The sequence below is a fragment of the Diadema antillarum genome, unplaced genomic scaffold, assembly GCF_040938485.1.
Source record: "Diadema antillarum isolate AM-2024a unplaced genomic scaffold, OU_Dant_1.0 seq00001580_RagTag, whole genome shotgun sequence".
Lineage (NCBI taxonomy): Eukaryota > Metazoa > Echinodermata > Echinoidea > Diadematoida > Diadematidae > Diadema > Diadema antillarum.
Genome location: NW_027272299.1, coordinates 653188 through 670023, shown reverse-complemented (window position 1 = coordinate 670023; position 16836 = coordinate 653188). Strand labels below are relative to the sequence as shown.

Sequence of the window (16836 nt, the reverse complement as noted above, 5' to 3'; positions counted from 1 at the left end):
ATTTGCGACGCCCGGGCGCGCGGTTCCAAAGTTACGCATAAATATGTACATGCATGTCAGATCAAAAATTGCTCAAAAACGTTAATTCGTGTACAATTTCAATGCAAACTGTGCTTACAGGCAAATTTCATAAAAGCATGATTATTTTGGTGTTTTATTGATTAAAATTAATGAATAACATATTTTCTTGTTCGGAGCGATGTCGCGGACAAATTTCATCGAAAAAACAATGAAAAACATAAAGTCGAAAAAACAGAGAAATACATAAATTCAAAAAAACAATACAATACTTAAGAATTTTTTCTGATATCACAATTTTTTTTAATTACATTTGCTAAGGACACTGAAAAGAATATTTACACAAAAAATATGCCTGTTTTGAGCTTTATTTTGTGATTTATACCAAATAGTCTGATTTTATGCATCATCATGCATAAATTAGCATAATTTAGCATAGATGATAATTTTTTGAAAAAAATAACTTCATGGTATTTTAGATTACATCATAGGCAATGTGTGTGCCAATTTTCGTCGCGATCGCGCAGTCGACGGCCGAGATCTGGAGGGGGGGGGGGGGGGGCCTGGGAGGCCCCCCCAGCTCTATCAACTACCTAAATAGCCCGGCCTAGTTAGGGTTAAGATGCATTCTTGTTGTGACCCACATATGCAGTAATGTCAAGAACTGGTTCCTCTATGAATTTACGGTACACTACCAAGGCATTTCAGAAACCTCTGTTTTAGTGCAAGCACTAAAGAAAAAAATTACAGTACACAGAAGCACTGCGTTGAAAGCATTTTTACGTGTGTCCTGTTAACGTTTTTTTTTTTAAAGGGAAGAACATCCTTTACTGCAAAAAGTCATGCTTTTACCACTTTGTATTGTCAATATATAGGAGTAAGCAAGCTGCAGAAAGATCACCAACTCTATGTGCCGAGGGAAAAGGACAGCACGTAACCTGTACTTGTATTACTGTATACGCCATATATTTCGCGAGTCTAAATTTTCGCACAGCGGGAATTCCCGACGATTAAATTCGCGACCGTGGAGTTCTGTACTGAACGGAGAGATGTACACGTGTACGTCACATCCACATCGGGATCAGAGTCAATATTTTCGCATGTCTTTTATTTCGCGAATAGCACCCGACTTGCGAAATTCGCGAAAATAAATACCTCGCGAAGATTCGGCATGCACGGTATTATGGCTATACAGTGGACACCCGTCGAAACGAAGTCCTCAGGACCGGCAGATTTCTTTCGTTATATTGAAATTTTGTTATAACTGAACAAATGAACAAAAAAAATACATAGAGTGGATAATGTTGCAGCCTGATTTTTTACTTCGTTGTAACTGGAATTTTGTTATAACCGTGTTCGTTATAACGGGAGTGCACTGTATATTACTTCGATGAAGTTTTATCTGTGTGAAAGGTGTAAAACCGTCTGAAGGACAGTTACAATACAGTTCTATTAAAGTAAATGACATCATTTTTATCAAAAGGTTTTTGATAGTTGACAGTTTTTGATGGTATGGACTATCAGAAAATGAAACTTTATACCTAGACAGTGAATTAAAAAAAGACTAATTTACCTAAAATACACACATGCAAAATTTCTTTTTTCGAACTACACATTAGTTCTAGTTATCGACATGTGAAGGGGATACATGTATATTCCCCTGCCTTCTAAAAGAGGTAATTCAAGTGCTCTTTCATTATGCCAAATAAATTAGAAAATGTTGAATTTTCCTCATATTTTAGTTGTATTGTTGCCCTTCTGTGTCATCATGAATGGTGGTAGTTTTATTATCCAGTGATAACTGCATATAGATTTGACCAAAACTTTAATATCAATAAACTTTTGAACAGACTGTCAGATTTTCCTCAAACTTCTATGTGTACTACATGGACATACTACCATTTCTGCATGCACTGAATCCACATACTCTATTGTATACATTTGTGGTAAGTAAACGTTACCCTAGAAGAGAATCAATTGCAGTGTCAATTTGTACGATAGGTATGATTTAAGGAAATAAAGCTGATCCTTTGTCTCACGAAGCGAGGTAAACACACAAAAAAATGAATATGACGTATCGGCCGCGACATCTGCTAGCCTTCGTCTAGCAAAGTAGACCGAGCGCTGCAATGCCTGGCTATTTATATTGCTAGTGGAAGGGAACATTGTGCTCAAGGGCACGCCATTGTTCCGTTTCGCTGGAGCGTAAGCTGCGCTATTATTGGACGATGCGATAGATAATGGTCGGCCAATCATGATGTTTCATGATGTTTCGGTGGGGGTAGCTAGTTAAACCAGTTCGCATCGTTCAATAATAGCGCAGCTTATGCTCCAGCGAAGCGGAACAATGGCGTGCCCTTGAGCACAATGTTCCCTTCCACTAGCAATACTGTATAAATAGCCACGCATTGCAGTGCTTGGTCTACTTTGCCAGACGAAGGTTAGCAGATTTCACGGCTGAAACGTCATATTCATTTTTTTTGTGTGTTTACCTCGCTTCGTGAGACAAAAGATCGGCTTTATCTCCTTCAGTTACTACCACGATGATGAACATCTTCCGTACTAGGTATGATTTAGTTAGGATGTTAATTAAACTGAAAAAGTTCTGGTTTTTCATTGTGATGGAAAACAATAAAAGAAATCAGAATTTTACACTTTGTATTGTACTGTATATCATTCCTCCCCTCCCCTTATATTTGTTCGTCACACCCAAGCTAACAGTTTAAAGGTCTGTGGTAGGTGTGACATGTATGGATCTGTGGTGTGGATAGGAACATGTGTGTGTGTGTCTGAAGGCTATGGTTTTATATTGGAATTATTCAGTCATTCTGTCATTTGAATGATCAACAGGATGCTTGGGGTGCAAATGACACAATGCGGTATTGGTACAGCAACAGCAAAAATTGTTCTGGAAGTACAGAGAAACTTTCAACTACTTCAGAATTCTCCATTGTCATGGCTGAATGCCACAGTCACAGCCACTATACATTCCATCTCCAATGGAATGATCTTCTGTGTTTTGTTTTGAGCCATTTCCTTACCAGGAAAAATGTAAGAGATTTACATAAATCCACACATAGCACAAGTTTATTTCTGTCCTGTAATGAAATTTTTAGCACATGTATGTATCACGCATCACATTTGGCGTGATCTTTCTGATTACTTCAGCTTGAAATGCAAACTTCACAAAGTGTGTATGAGGCCTGGTATGTTCAATGCTACAGAAAATGATCCATGAACCAGACACAAACAAACAGTCACTCCCACACTTGGGTATGTTAATAGCAAGACACCTTTCACACACACAACTAGGCATCATGACACACCCTACACACAATACAGTCTACCTAAAACAAGCACCAAATCATAAAGGTCTAGAAAATTGGGAGAGAAAAATTACAGAGCCCGATACCTTTTACTCCATGAACACCTTGAAACTTTCTGAAGGTTTGAAGTCCAAAATTCAACTGAATACACATCCCTGTGCACAATTAGATTCTGCACCTAGCCATCACCTAGTGATGTTCGTTGTTTCTATCATTCTGGTATAAGCAATCGCTGTTCATATAAAAACTTCAAATTAATGTTGAATGCTCTCTTGTGCTTCATTCAAGATGACGAGCTGTCGTACACATTTTCAAGATAATATACACTCCAAATGGTCAATTAGCCCTCCTGCAGTTATACCCCATGTATATAATATAATGTACAAATGTACATGTACGTAGTATATGCCTTTATCCTCGGTGGAGAAACCGGACAAGGGCAGATTAAGATACTGTACAGTATCAGTTGTACACATCATGCATCGTGATGCATTTAAAGACGTCAACTACTGTGTAGGCCATTATTTTCATGAGGGTCTAAGTTTTGCGAATCAAAGTTGGACCACAAATTCATCAAAACAAAAAAGTTACCATGCGCCAAGATTATAGTGCGCCTATGATGGCCTCTGTGTCAATTTGCGAAAACAACATCTCGTGAAAATGTCTGTGACCTCCTTATTCCTGAAAATTTTTGTATGCAAAAATAACAGCGTATACACGTACATCATTCACATACAATGTAATGTCATATATACATTTAAATCGTATTCCCTCTCAACTTCGTAGATGTTCTAAACCACTCTGGCACATTTCAATAAAGAGACCAAACACAGTCGACAAAATGTGTTGTAGCTACAATGTGTTTATGTAGTACTAATAAAGATTTGGATGATTTAACAAATTAGAAAAAACTGATGGGAGAAAAAAAATCAAATGAGATATGAAACATGGATTATATATCTGTAAATACAAAGAAATAAACTGATAATTGATGTCGCTATTGTTACTAGTATAATCAATCAACAGGAGGGCACCAACTTCAAACACAGAAAATCAACTTTTTGGACAAATTATACTGTTTAAAAAAAAAAATTAAATAAAACATAACTCCCTCCTACCTCCCCCCCCCCCCCCCAAAAAAAAAAAAAAAAAATTGCAGGGAATTACTCCTATGCATGTTTTCCTGGTTGCATAATCCAGCAACCATAATCTGTTTGCAAATTAACCAGCTAAGAACAATACTTAGCTCCCTCATATGGGACGAGTCATGCACCACCATTGGCTCTATGTGACATCATGTTCCTAAACCTGTCCTATCACTTTGCATAATGAATTATCGAATCTGCAGTGGAGTACCTACTGAGTAGAATAAAACTCTTCATTACGTGTGCAAGTTTGCTTGCCCAATTTTTGACTAATGTCCTTTATACTGGTGAACATGTCATCTCAAAAGTAACTCCATTAATCTCTTTGTAATGAAATTTTCCCAAATTTGTGCATCCATTATGAGCAACCTGATCAAGTTGGATCAAAGTTTTGGACTATGATGACTGGAAACTGATTGAATACAAAAGACGGCATTAGGGAGCAGTAAAACACATACTGATATCCAAAGCTTTGTATGTCATTTGTTATGAAACAAGCATCCAACACTCCTGTGAGCAGAAAACTGAGCCAAATTTGGTGCTAATATGAGGGTTGCACTTGGGTCAAGAGTGAATGGTGAGCCATAGTTTTCAGCTGTTTGTGCCCATGCATGTTAAAGGGATAGTACAGTACATGTATTGGTGGAGATGAAAATTGGGCTTTCAACTTTTTTGCGAGATACCAAGAAAACACTTATGAAATAATACAGAGCATACCATTTTAAGAGGAATTCAAAGTTTATTTGATAAAAATCGGGCTTGGAATATCTGAAACATCCAAAAACAAAGTAAAACAAAATGATCGTAATAAAGTGTGGGTCCCACACTTTATTAGGATCGCTCTGTTTTGGATATCTAGGCCATTTCAAAACCAATTTTCATCAAATAAACATTGAATCCCTCTTGGAATTATACATGCTCTTTCACATTTCATAAGAGGTTTCTCACTATCTCACCAAAAAAGTGATAAAAACCTGCAGTTAAGGCTCAACCAAAACTATACGATCCCTTTAAAGTGTTCAGTAAAACCCCTCCCACTGTTTACACAAAGCTTGACAGGTTTGTAGCAAGAAAACTCATTTGGAAGATTTGCAAACAGATCACAAGACCCCCTCCTCTTCATCCCCTTCTCCATCCTCCTCCTCTGCCTCCTCCTCCATCCTCCACCATCTCCTTGTGCTAGGACATCGTTAGGGACTGTGGAATACAGAAAAAGAGATGCAGTAGGGAGTTCATCATTTGCAAAGTTGAGCTGTGGCCATTGAGAGTGGAATGTTGCATGTGATGATAGTTGAGAGGTGGAGCTGATGCAAGCCACCAACATTTGAAAGATGGTCTCGTCAGTGTGACACATGCACATTTGTTGAGGAGCAAAAAGTGGCAGTTCAATAAGGTGTTTGTCCTTGTTTTCTAAGGCAATCACTGGTTTTCTTTGTTTGCTTTTTTTTAAAGCAGAATTCCCACTTTTTGCTGATCGCAAGTTACATATCATACAAAATTTTATGGTTGTGTCACACAAGCCTAAGAGTTTCATCAAGGTTTCCAGTGATGCTGGCTTGGACAGGTGGGGAAGACCACCGAAACATGTGAAAATGCTGCACTTTACCATTACGTAATATCATTATTGGTTATGGCAACCACGTCGATGAAACTCCCTTCTTTACATGCGCTTTGAGCTGGAGTGGAAAAGGTCTTGCTCAGTTGTTCAAGCTAAGGTAAACATATTGAAAAACTCCTCTATCTTAACATGGCATGTTGAATGCAATGTACAGGGTCATTATTCAGGTCACAGAAAACCATATGCTAGTCTTCTTTGTTAAAATAATTCTTGTCACTTCTTTCCATATTCATGTGAAAATCAAGGTGAAACTAAGAAACTTTGCAAAGTGCCTTCTAGACTCTGTATGAAGTTCAGCCCTGAACGACATATGAAGAGTATACACCGCAGAGGCAAAGCAAAAGCTGCATGGATGCATACTTACCATAATTGCATTAACAATGTCATTGTTGTTTTCTTGTAACGCTTTCACAGCCTTTTTCCTCGAGACGCTTGCTTGTGTCATGACTAGTTCAATGTCCTTGGGTTCGATGTTGTTGGTGTCAATCTGGTTAGAGATAAAGCATGGTAGATAACAAAGCATTTCAATATGTGGGATAAGCCCATGTTATGGTAGCTCAAAACTTTACAAAAAAGAAAACAAAACTCTAGGACTAGGAGAGTATGCATCAACATGTTAATGACTGGAAAACATGGAACAGAGTATGGATATTTTCAAATACAGAAAATTATTGCTATATCATACGCTTTCAAACAATGTGCCTGGAAACTGTATGGGATTGGTTCAATTCCTCAGTGACCAATATTGTACAGTTACCTCAACAAAACAAAACAAAAAAAAGCCTGAGAAAACTACACAAACTTGTCACTACATGGAATGAACGACATTCATGACCCTCCCACTCAGATTGCTTTACAGCAATAATGCAACTAAAGAATCTTTTACTGTGACAAAAGCACAGTCCTCACTGGTATACAATCTTTTCTTTTTTTTTGAGCTATACTGTAAAAGTTGATATTTTCGTGCACTAATTTTTCGCGCTCGGCAGGGTAAGAAGAGTTTCGCATGTTTTTAATTCCGCGGAATCAAGTCATCAACTGCTGGAACATATGGCAAACAAAAATATTTGTGTGCTTTTATTTTCATGCTAGTTTCTGGTTGCGTGAAATGCATGAAAATTTCCACTTTTACAGTAAACATACACATGAAGAGTTTACATGCAAAAACTGATATATCCACTTTTATCAACTTGAGATATTTGAGAATGAATCAATTTTTCTGTACTTGATGATGACCTTACTTACAAACGTTTGAGAATGGCTTTTATCTGTATTTGCATTCAAACTCTTCTTCATCGGCAGATTCCCTCAGGAGGCACAATGGCGTATAGGTAAAACAAATAAACAAAGAAACAAACAAAACCAACCCCAAAAAAACCCAACTAAAAAAAAAAGGGGGGGGGGGCATTTCATGAAGCGTTTTGTCAGTTACTTTTTTCTGATAAAGTATTATAAGCTACTGAAATCCTTGCATCCGATTGCCTGAGAGCAAATTTATGTACGACAAATTTGTCAGACAAAACACTTCATGAAATGCCCCCCCCCCCCCCCTCCTGGTTTGACAAGTAATTGCCCTAAACAAACAAAAAAAAAACTCACCTCCTCCCCATCCTCTCCATCACTCTCCTCTGCCTGGGGCTGCACACTGGCCACGGCCTTCTCGCCGCCAGCTGCGGGGGCTCTCTCCGGAGCTCGGAACTGCTCCGCCGCCGCCATCTGCGCCTGCTGACTCAGATCCTCAATCTGTACGCAGACAATGTAACCATAAATTACTTGCAACTGAAGTTTGCCTGCATAGCAATCTGTCTTTTAGATTTATGCACAATCCAATGACATGCAAATGGAGCAGTAGTCAAGCTTGTTTATACTGTTATTATGTGGAAATCTTTGTTTCAGATATGCTGTGCACTCCAGTCATAACGAACATAGTTATAACAGAAATCTCAATACAACAAAGGAAAAAGTTATGTCCTAAAATTATCATCTGAATTGTCTTGATTACTTTATAATTTCGTTATTTAAAAAAATTGATATAAAAAAAGAAAATTGCTGGTCCCCGAGGACTTTGTTAGAATGGGAGTCGTCTCTATATAGTATCACTTTGCATTTCCTGTTATAAATACAGAGTTAACTCTGGTTTATCTGCTAATAGTACCTTTGCCTCTCCAAAAACAATGTAAGTGTCTGATGCTGGACTCTTGTAGACATCTGGTTTCTGGATGACGAACAGGATGTTCTTGGATTTTCTGATGGTCACTCTCTGTACACCTGCAAGATTAAAATACAAGGCATACACATAAAAACATAAACTAAGCTACTGTAGACTAGGAAGTTCTAAGTGTGAAAGTTCTCTAATTTTTTTTGGAACTAGAACTATGTCAAACAAACTAGTGACTAATATCAATGGCATGAAAGTTTCCACGCTCATTTGTAATACAGGTCCTATATGATGTAGTTTTAGTTCAAAGGTTTACTAATGTTTATAACATTCTACCATTTACTGAACATTGTGAGAAGCATGCTATCAATGTCCACTCAAAATGGATGCCAATGTCACCATAGTAAAATAATTCAAATCTTGTTAATTCAAGCATACAATGCTTTGCAGAATCTAATTGGTTGAATTTTGGAAAGTTTGCAAATGAGAAAGAGCGCTGACAGTAATTATGAATCTAGGGTAATGTCTTGTTTACAGACTGCACTCGAAGGGGCAACAGTTATTTAAGAACAAAAGAATTCATAGTACATGTGTATGCATCAGTCACAGATTATATAACTTTGCCAAGCCAGCCGTGCATAAGCAAAGCTGTCAGTATTTGGACCATGCAATTTACCAGTGCACATTTTGGACTGCCCTAGGACACCCAATGGAATCTTTTAGTGAAGGTGAGCAGAGCCACCATACACTGCAGGGTTGTGATGAAGAAACAACTGAATTACAATCAAGTTCTGTAGACAAAAATTTACAACCCTAACTCTAAATCCGAGGAGAAAATAAGACCAGAGCAATTGTAACAGGAGCAAATGTTGTGTCACCAAGCAATACAATTTAGCGAGCCTAGTTTCTCACAAATAAGGACTTTCAAGACAATTTGGATGAAGAAATGTACATGTGTATGTCACATTCATGTCGGGATCAGGTCAATATTTTTGCCCATAGTAAAATTCGCGAATAGTATCCAACTCGTGAAATTTGTCAAAATAAAAACCTCCCTAATTTTACACCGTATGCATTATTTAGGGCTTCCCCTCTCACCCGAGATGGCCTTCAGACCGAGCTTGGACATGGCTTTTCTGGCCTTCTTCTCACTCCTGCTCTGCTTGGCCTTGCTGGCCGGCTCCTCCCCAGACCCAAACTGGGCATGGAGGTCGGCTTGCTCTGTGGAGATGGGGCTCTCCTCCTGCTCGGGGGCAGAATCCTCACTGTCTGTATCTGATCCAGATGACTCGGCTGGGGTTAAGGTGGTGTACGGAAGTAAAATGAAAACAAAGATAAACATTGACATCAACAATTTTTCCCAATGTAATCATGTAAAGGACACTGGTGAAGAGTGCATGTACTCCCATTTGTTCGTTCGTACAATGCTGTGTATGCTCTGCAAGTAAAATCATTGTGGGTAATCAGCAGGTTGACTGGTTTGAAAGCAGTATAAACCAATGTACAGATTCTGTTTTGAACTCCTTATTGTCTGATCATGGATGGGCTCGAGTGGCAAGGGAAGAAAGCAGACTATCCAGCTTATCCAACTTTCAATGGGAAAAGAACCCTCAAAAGTGGACACTTTGGTATTTACTTTTCTTCTGCACTTTTACATGCATATGTTTGCTGACACACCCCACCCCCCTCAAAAAAAAAAATACAAACAATCCATTACATGAACACATACACATACACACACACACACAAACACAATTCAACCAAGTAGGCCTTTCATTTATCATCACACTACAGGTCATGTTTTGGATTCTAACATTAATAGAAATCACAGAGGACAAATAGGGGAGCAGAATCTAGATAGATAGCAGCCAACAGAGCAAGCTACCAGAGTCCTGTAAAATCCATGTTGCTGCGATTTACTTGACTGCATTGTGTGTGAAAAGAAAGCCATTGAAACAAAAACTCGTTTCATACCATCATCTTTGGTGGTCTCCTCAGTCGTCGGCTGAACAGCTTCTGTCGTTTCTGAAGGCATGATGATAATTGCTCACAACAGGTGTTCCCAAGAGGTTTCCCTATGTAGAGACAAAGAAGATGTATTTACATGTACATTCATGTTTGACAAATCTGGCTAGAGGAATGCTGATAGACTACAGGGGTAGAACCTATAAACCTGTTGTAGCATATGTGCTCTACACTGTGACTTAAGTTATAGACCTACAGCAAAAAGCAAGAAATATTCGCAACATGAAATTTTTGTGAATTGGAGCCAGTAGCCTTTCCGTGGCATGAAATTTTCATTACATTTTGGGTAATTGCTGAACCAGAAGAATTGCTACAGCCTATTGGCACCCAATGCTTTAAAGGATAGACAAGAACTTTCATGTGCATGTTCAAAACCTTGTCTCTTGCAAAATTTGACAAATTAACCCTAAAAAGACTGGGCTTTTTGACAGTTTTGTGGATGGGGGGGGGGGGGGCACTACATGTATCTTGGCCTTGGCATGTCTCATTTTTGCCAAGTTCGGCATGCAGATAGTTCGTGACGAACTCTACAATAATGCATAGTTAAGTTTACAAAAATTACCATAATTTTTCTAATTAAGGCTAAGTAATTGTGCAAATATGCTAATTTTTATGAATTTTTCATCATTTTGTTTATTTTGTGCCAATACAACTAAGTATGGTTGACATGTGATGCCTTCATTGTGAAATATGTGAAAGGGAGTTGTTTAAAGGCAATCGGTCGTCGCAGGCGATTCGCAGCTCAGTAGAAAAGCACGACAAGCTGCTCCTCCCGTTATTGTACCCCCGTACGTACCGAATGCCGAACACGACGCTACGCAGCGCACCAGCGAAAACCAGATGGGGCACGAGAGCCGTGCGAGAGCCGTCCACTGTAATTTCAACATGGACGCCCGAATACCTACCGAATGGGGCCGAATGGGTGCACGCACAAAACCGCACAACAGCCATGTGCATGAAAATCTCTCCTACGGGTCCCCGTCGCGACACAACAGTAGAGCTGTGTGGTGTACGTACGTACGTATCTGGCTGCAGTCTCTGTTTATTTGCACTATGGTGCCAATTTCAGCAATCTAAGCAATAATATTTTAAAATGTCTGAAAATATTATATAACAATATTTTAAATCATTCATATATTACGTTGTTTAATATTTGGTATTTATAAATATGCTTTGATGAAGAAATATTAAAACTCTAAACTTCATGTATAGCAAGTTGCAATGCTCATGGCCATATGGCGGGTTGTTTTGATCTCATTGGCAATTGTCTGCTGCGTCAGCTGTGTTACAGTATGTTGGGCCGGATCGGAACATAACAAAGTTGGTATAAAGTCGTCGGTACCGGTATGTCAATATCAATAATGTGTGTGGTATGCGTGTACTGTTTCGGATTAGCCTTGGCTTTGGTTTAGTAATGAAACCTCACAATGGAGATCAAAACAGCCGTCCAACTCGAGTAAAACGTATCTACTTGTTTGACGCTATCGACGAGTGGAGAACGCAGAGAGACGTGTTCTTAGCATGCTTAGGACAGGGAGGTTTCCTCTTACCTCCCTGCTTAGGACAAGTAAGAGACCAGTGGCAGAGGGGGAAGCTTCAGCATCGGCGTGCCGATGAAAAATTTGCTTTCCACTTGCTGGAGTTGCATGAACAGTTTTGCAGGAATTTAGAATGTGCAAATTCGTGTTACGGCATGCACGGTGGAATTGTAATGCCACGGCTTACGCCAATCAAGCAACCCCAGCTGACCAAGTCAACAACTTCAAGGAATCCAGATCCAGATGATGTGTAAGTAACGTAAAGTCTATTACATGAATCAATGATTGAAGTGGAATGACTTTTTCTAATCTATCTTTAACTGCTAGGGCCTTTGCGTTTCATCGACAAGTAGGCCTATTTTTCTATGTATAATTCCGCGAAAAACTTCTCTAAGTTCTCATTTATGTCAAATTATGATAACGCCGTAATCGAAATGACATTTGCTGGGTCAGTTTATCGCTTCTTAAAAACTGACCCAGCAGTAGGCAGCAAATGTCATTAGTCAGGGAATCGCAAGTAGTGGTAAGTTTTTTGTCATCACAGTATTGAGAATTTAAAGTATTTCATGTGCAAATGTAGAATCTAGATACAAAATGTAGATACAGAGAGGTCACTTTCCTGAGCAGCTAGCGTCAACAATCCAGGTTAAATTTGCATAGCCAGATTTCATGGCTGCGATTCAAATACTGTTTGTCCCCATTGATTTAACTGTATAGCAAAGTCTCCTCTTTCATCATATTTAGGGGCCCTACATTTTAAGTTTGGTTAAGGAATTTTGATAAAGATTGTAATTTTCATAAGCTTGGCAAAAGTTTCAGGCATCTATGTTGCATTTATAGTCAAACTTCCAATGCATTTGGTCCAATAATTTGAAACCAAATTCAAGTGATCCAGTGAAGTGTACATCTTTTCATGTGAATTTCTACAAGTATGTTGAAATGTAAATTCTGAAGAAAAAAAAATTGATCCTTTACAGTTGAAATTCGTTAAAGTTTGGTTACACCGACAGTGTCAGGTCAGTGGTAGTAACTACAGAGTTAATACAGTAGTGTACGTACAATACCCTTGTACGTGAAAGTTACAGTTTTATTTACCTTCACATCTTCATATAGGAGTGTCTAATAGGGATGTTGATTGGTGTGGAAGTTGTTGATGAACAACAGTTCATAAGAATCCATTGTTTTAATTCTAATACAGATATTGGTCATAGGTCAAGGGGCAATATGAACCTATCAGTTTGTAACATGCTAATATGTACAGGTATGAGCTTCATCAAGTACGATTAATTGGTATCCGTGGCACATCCCTTATTTGTTGATCAAAGGTACGCCTCTGATTGGTATTTTAATCAGTGTTTGGTAGAAAGCTAACCCATTACAGTGGCTTTGCGATGTTACACTGAGTTGACTATGGACAAAGGTCTACTGTCCGCGATTTTCATTAATTTGTAGGGCATTTTTCACACATAACCTCAAATACTGATACCTGTGATAGGTTTATTTATAATGGTTATCCTTCACACTGTATTGTTGAGACAATAGTGTTCTGTTTGTTTGTGTAAGAGGGAGATAGACAATAATTTCTTTATGCTCCTGTCTGAAGAAGGCATTACATCTTATTTGTCATGTACTTATCTATGAGTTTAAATGTTCACTTTGTGTGTGTGTGTGTCTTTTTTTTAAAGATTATTCACACCAGGCTAAGCTGACAGAACTATAACTGTGAGTTTACCTAGTCAAATGAAAGGGTTTCGGCATTGCTTCTTACATCTATATAGTATATTCCAGGCAGGTGATACAACGCTCACCTTCTTCATATTAGTTAGTAAAACAATGAAGAGTGCAAAAATACTGCATAAATGTGCAGTGCAACTGTGGCCGTTGGCCGTTGGCCCTGCACGGGCACAGTCGCTTCCCCGTCCTGAATTTATGTACACACGCCAGGGCAAGTACATGATACAGGCAGGGTCTCCGACCCAATCGTCCGCGTTCAGAATAGACAACTCGGCGGTAATATCCGCTACCCATGACGATGTGTCATCGTCCATGATGGCCACCTTATCTATTATAATGTGGTCTGCACTCACTAATCTGATCTGATCTGATGATTACAGTATAGTTGACGAGTGACGACGATCGACGATGCGATGAAGAGAATGCGTAGTCGTACGAAGTATACGCAGCTAGCTACAAGCTCATATATGCGAACATCACTCACATTACACAACACGTACTGTCCCGCGCTCAGCAAGCGATCGCGAGCAATCGAGATACTATAGCGCGATACATTGCTTTAGGGATGTCTTGCGCACACACACATTTCGCTTCGTAGCAACTTCGGAAGCGAGTTTACGTGCTGCTGCCCGCGGCTGAAATATGTCCATGTATCCTCGCGACTGGGTGTCTTTAACATGTAAGAAAAATGATTGTCAAAGATGAGAAAATAGGTAATCCATTGAACAATTACACTCAATATAAAACTACATACCGGTACCAAACTTGAGTATCTCAGTATTTCTTAATACACTTATGTTAATTATTGTTTTTATATCTAATGTTTTCTCGTGTTTTATGGTTTTTAAATTCAGAACAATGAATTAATTTCAACTTTCTTAGAAAAGTCAACTCAGATCAGATTTTTATAGCTGAAAAAACAGACTGTGCATGCTAAACATGCCAACATGAAAACACATTACATTAGAATCTTGCAAAATCTTTATAGTAAACTACACATTCGTCTACAAATACCTCATTTTTGACAGACATGTGACCATATGGCATAAAATGTTATGTAACACCATTACCATGTCCATTGTAATTACCGCTGCACAGAACCCCACGCAAATTTTTTTTTAGGTATCAAAAGATATGCAAGCCTCTAAAGAAAAAAGACATGCAATGAAGTCTCACGGTGATAATTTCTCACTAAGCAGAATGAAAATGATTCCTTAGTTAATTGTTACCCATGCCATGGGCATGGCCATGCTACCTCAATACAAATCCTAATTCGGACTACCGTAACTGCCAACTTGTCGTGTAACGTGTGTACTACAGTGCAGTAGAGTAGCCGTAGCGTTCTAAGCGTAGGTTCCCCTTATTCCTGGATTATTTCTTCTGCTTGTGTTCATTCTTGCACTAATGCTACAGTTAGTACCACACCAACAACAACAAAAATCAAAGTGACTGGAATACAATGTACTTGGATTGCGTCTATAGTATCAGTATTATTAGTGTCTAGCTCTATAGACCCTCTACTTTTATCGTTGTGGGAGGAATACCTCCTTAGAAAATACCTCGTAGACGAGCACATACTGAATGTTTCTATGACAGATATATGGCGCCATACAAATGCTGTGGATCATCATCACATACAAAGTACACACCAGCCTCTTTCATTCATCGCGTATTCACAAGAAATGTATGACACACCACGGATCTATATACAGTGTACCTCCTTCCACACACGCTGCTAGTGGAAAGGTAACACACATAGGTAGGTACATGTGAGCATCAAAGTGAAACAATCTTCTTATCTAAACTTAAATGCTAGAAACATTACGGTAAGCTGAAATACGCACGAGTATAACGTACCGCATAAATCTAATCTATAGTAACCTTAATGACTTTAACATAATGACTTACGAATTTTTCGATGACAATCGATGAAATTTCAGTCACAGTACACCGTACCTTCGTTCGGATAACTTGTCAATCTCAATATAAAGACAGTCGAAAATTAACGTAGGTGGCGCAATCGAGATTCGGCGATCCTCAAATCGCTCCTCGCCCTGCTGCCTCACAGAACTCTACACTGGAGACCGTTTCATGAAACTTTTTGTCAGTGATATACACTGACAACTGTTAAAAGCTACTGAAATCCTTGCGTCTGATTGGCTGATAGCAAATTTGTCGGTGAAAACCTCCGACGAACTCGTTGATGAAACGCCCCCCAGAGTTCTCGATCGTGGAAATTGTTGTTTTGGTTTGTATCACTCAAAATTGAGTACATGTACTAAGTATTTAGAATACTGTATGCCAGGTTCCCCTTTTTCTTATTTCCCCCCCTTTTTTTTTAAATCAAATTGATATGTTTCATCACTTTCCTCATAAACTTTAATAAAAATCTGATGGCCTTTGCTTGGACGGCTATTTGGTCCAATGATTGTTTGCTGTTCCAGGTAAGCTAACGGGCTTGTTGCGAGTAGGGATTTTCTATAGCACGCAGGAGAATTTTCTGCGGACAAGAGTAGGGTGTTGGCGAGATCTGTAACTTGCGTCTTACCTGCTAGACGCGTGCTACTTACCTGCTACTTGCGTGTATTCCGTGTGACCTGAGTGAGAGCTTCGAAACCGATCCGTTGTCAGTTACGAGCGACAGAGAAAGAGCTTCTTACTGGTGCCCGGCGTGTACCTCTGGGGGCAAACTCCCGCGATCTGCTCACTCGGAACAAATTTTGAGCATGCTCAAGGACTTGCCAAACCGTGTCTGGGGAAGCCTTGCAGGTTGACTTGCGGGGAAAATTTGTTGCTAAGAATGCTATCCGGCGCTCCCTGCAGTTGGTCCGCACCTGAGGTACTTTCCACGTATCTCGCCCGTACATGCATTGCCCGGAGGTGCGCACGCTAGTCCGATTTACCCGCAGCCAAGTTGTGAGAGTGCTCAACACTTTTTCCGAGTGAGTCGCGGGGATTGCCCGCAGAGGGTCACGCATCTACACCAGTAAGAGGACCGTAGCATCCCGCAAGTCACAGGCAGTTGACCCGCTCGAAGTACGTAGGTAAGTTGCGTGGATCTATACCTATGGGCCGGAAGCGTGCGTCATCTGCGGGCATTCTACAAGTATAATGAAATAGTGTTTTATTGGCAAGAATAGGTGTCGAAACTGCCAATATCCATGTAGCTGGGGACCGCGGGGACCTCCGGGTAGCAAAAATTGTTCTTCGCAAGTCGCACGCAAGGCTTGTCTTTCAGGCCGTGTCACATCTTTCCGGGCAAGCCTTCCGTGCG

At 39.5% G+C, this 16836-nt stretch overlaps 1 protein-coding gene across 1 annotated transcript; it reads right to left on the bottom strand.

The window, feature by feature from the left end:
* Positions 1 to 5376: 5376 nt before the first annotated feature.
* Positions 5377 to 15549, bottom strand: LOC139710861 (nascent polypeptide-associated complex subunit alpha-like). The gene is made up of 7 exons (XM_071622784.1): positions 15471 to 15549; positions 10240 to 10340; positions 9364 to 9558; positions 8263 to 8375; positions 7707 to 7850; positions 6472 to 6594; positions 5377 to 5686 (listed from the first exon to the last, which is right to left on the bottom strand). Exons 2-7 carry the CDS (start codon positions 10298 to 10300, stop codon positions 5669 to 5671), a joined length of 654 nt encoding a protein of 217 aa, XP_071478885.1. The 5' UTR covers positions 10301 to 10340; positions 15471 to 15549; the 3' UTR covers positions 5377 to 5668.
* Positions 15550 to 16836: the final 1287 nt, after the last annotated feature.

Bases quoted from the DNA above. Each gene is read 5' to 3' on its own strand.
- LOC139710861 (XM_071622784.1), bottom strand. From the start codon at position 10,300: ATGCCTTCAGAAACGACAGAAGCTGTTCAGCCGACGACTGAGGAGACC. The intron at 9,559-10,239 runs GTATGAAACGAG...CCTTAACCCCAG, and splicing joins GGAGACCACCAAAGATGATG to CCGAGTCATCTGGATCAGAT. The intron at 8,376-9,363 runs GTGAGAGGGGAA...TTAATCTTGCAG, and splicing joins CGGTCTGAAGGCCATCTCGG to GTGTACAGAGAGTGACCATC.